The following is a 1,333-nucleotide window of genomic DNA, read 5'->3' as shown; positions in this document are numbered from 1 at the left end:
TTTTTTTTTTTTTTTTTGGGTAACGACTATCACACCATTAAACTAGGAATTGGGTACCCCATAATACAAATAATGGCAGAGAGAATACATGCCAAAGCAAACCAATCTATTCTACCCAACAATTGCTTAAAACAATCATATTACTCACTACGTACCTACAACTACGATATAGAAAATATTTGAATTGATGTTATATATGAATGTTAATTTGATCCCCAGAAATATCTTGAGGTCAAATAAAACACTTCCAGCACACTTCACACTTCACACTTCACACAGTAGACAGTTCAGAATTAGTTAAACAAATTCATCTCCGATGACATCAATATTAATTTGGAATTGATTCCTCAACACTGCATGAATTGACAAGTCGTCGACTACTATTACATGTAATGGCTCCACTCTGATGACTGATCCTAACAGAGACTCAATTCCTTCTCGCCAGTGCCATGCTTGCTTTCCTTCACATCGCCACTATAAATATCCAAGCACTCAACAGAGCTCAACATCAAAACTTAAAAAAAGCTCATATTAGTGTCCATCACTGTCTAGCTAGCTCTGCACATAAAAAAGCAAAAGATCAGGTTCCATGAAGCTCAGGCTCATGATCGAGAAGCTACAAAAGGGCCTTTCGCTCTTAGCAACCAAAATCCCTCATGATGAACATGACGATGAATTCGACGAAGACGTGGAGGTAGCCAAGACGATACCCGAGGATGTAAAAGAAGGACATTTTGCAGTGTTTGCAGTGAAGGGTAAGGAGCCAAAGAGGTTTGTGGTTAAGCTAGAGTCATTGAATAACCCTGCATTTTTGAAATTACTAGAGCAGGCCAAGGAAGAATATGGTTTCCATCAGAAAGGGGCTCTTGAAGTTCCATGCAGACCTGAGGATTTGCATAAGATTCTGGGAAACAGGAGGGAGAAGAGTATGACCAGTGCTACTTGTAATAATACTAATAGTAAGAATACTCTTAATCTCATAGAAGGATACTAGCTGCTAGCTAGTCGAATGTATCAAATTGAAATAAACTAAGCCTTCACTTGGTCGTCTCATGCTAGTTTTCCGGCTGTCTTTGTGGTGGTTGCGTGGGTGCTTGGCCAGTTTGCCATAGTTTTGGAAGTCCTGAGACTACAATGGTACAATGCCGTGCTAATTTTAGGATCACTTATGTGACACTAGCTAAATTTTTTTTTTTTAGGAGAAAGCAATTTGAGTGGCACCATAAGTGACGTCTCCATAAACAATTTATAAGTTCTAATGTCTAATGTACTTCGTTAGGAATGAATAAATTGTTATTGCATCTAACTCCTGGTACGCGTACGGTTATGTTGA

The 1,333-nt window shown here is 38.6% G+C and overlaps 1 protein-coding gene across 1 annotated transcript; it reads left to right on the top strand.

Annotated features, from left to right (window-relative positions):
- The first annotated feature begins 589 nt into the window (after positions 1–589).
- On the top strand, positions 590–994 carry LOC101313733. Its single transcript, XM_004306206.1, has one exon. It carries the CDS (start codon positions 590–592, stop codon positions 992–994), a length of 405 nt encoding a protein of 134 aa, XP_004306254.1.
- The last annotated feature ends 339 nt before the right edge of the window (positions 995–1,333 follow it).

This window comes from Fragaria vesca, linkage group LG6 (assembly GCF_000184155.1).
Source record: "Fragaria vesca subsp. vesca linkage group LG6, FraVesHawaii_1.0, whole genome shotgun sequence".
In the NCBI taxonomy this organism is placed as follows: domain Eukaryota; kingdom Viridiplantae; phylum Streptophyta; class Magnoliopsida; order Rosales; family Rosaceae; genus Fragaria; species Fragaria vesca.
This window is presented reverse-complemented; position numbering and strand designations above follow the sequence as displayed.

What these genes read in the sequence shown, in the direction of transcription:
- LOC101313733 (XM_004306206.1), top strand. Translation starts at nt 590, where the DNA reads ATGAAGCTCAGGCTCATGATCGAGAAGCTACAAAAGGGCCTTTCGCTC.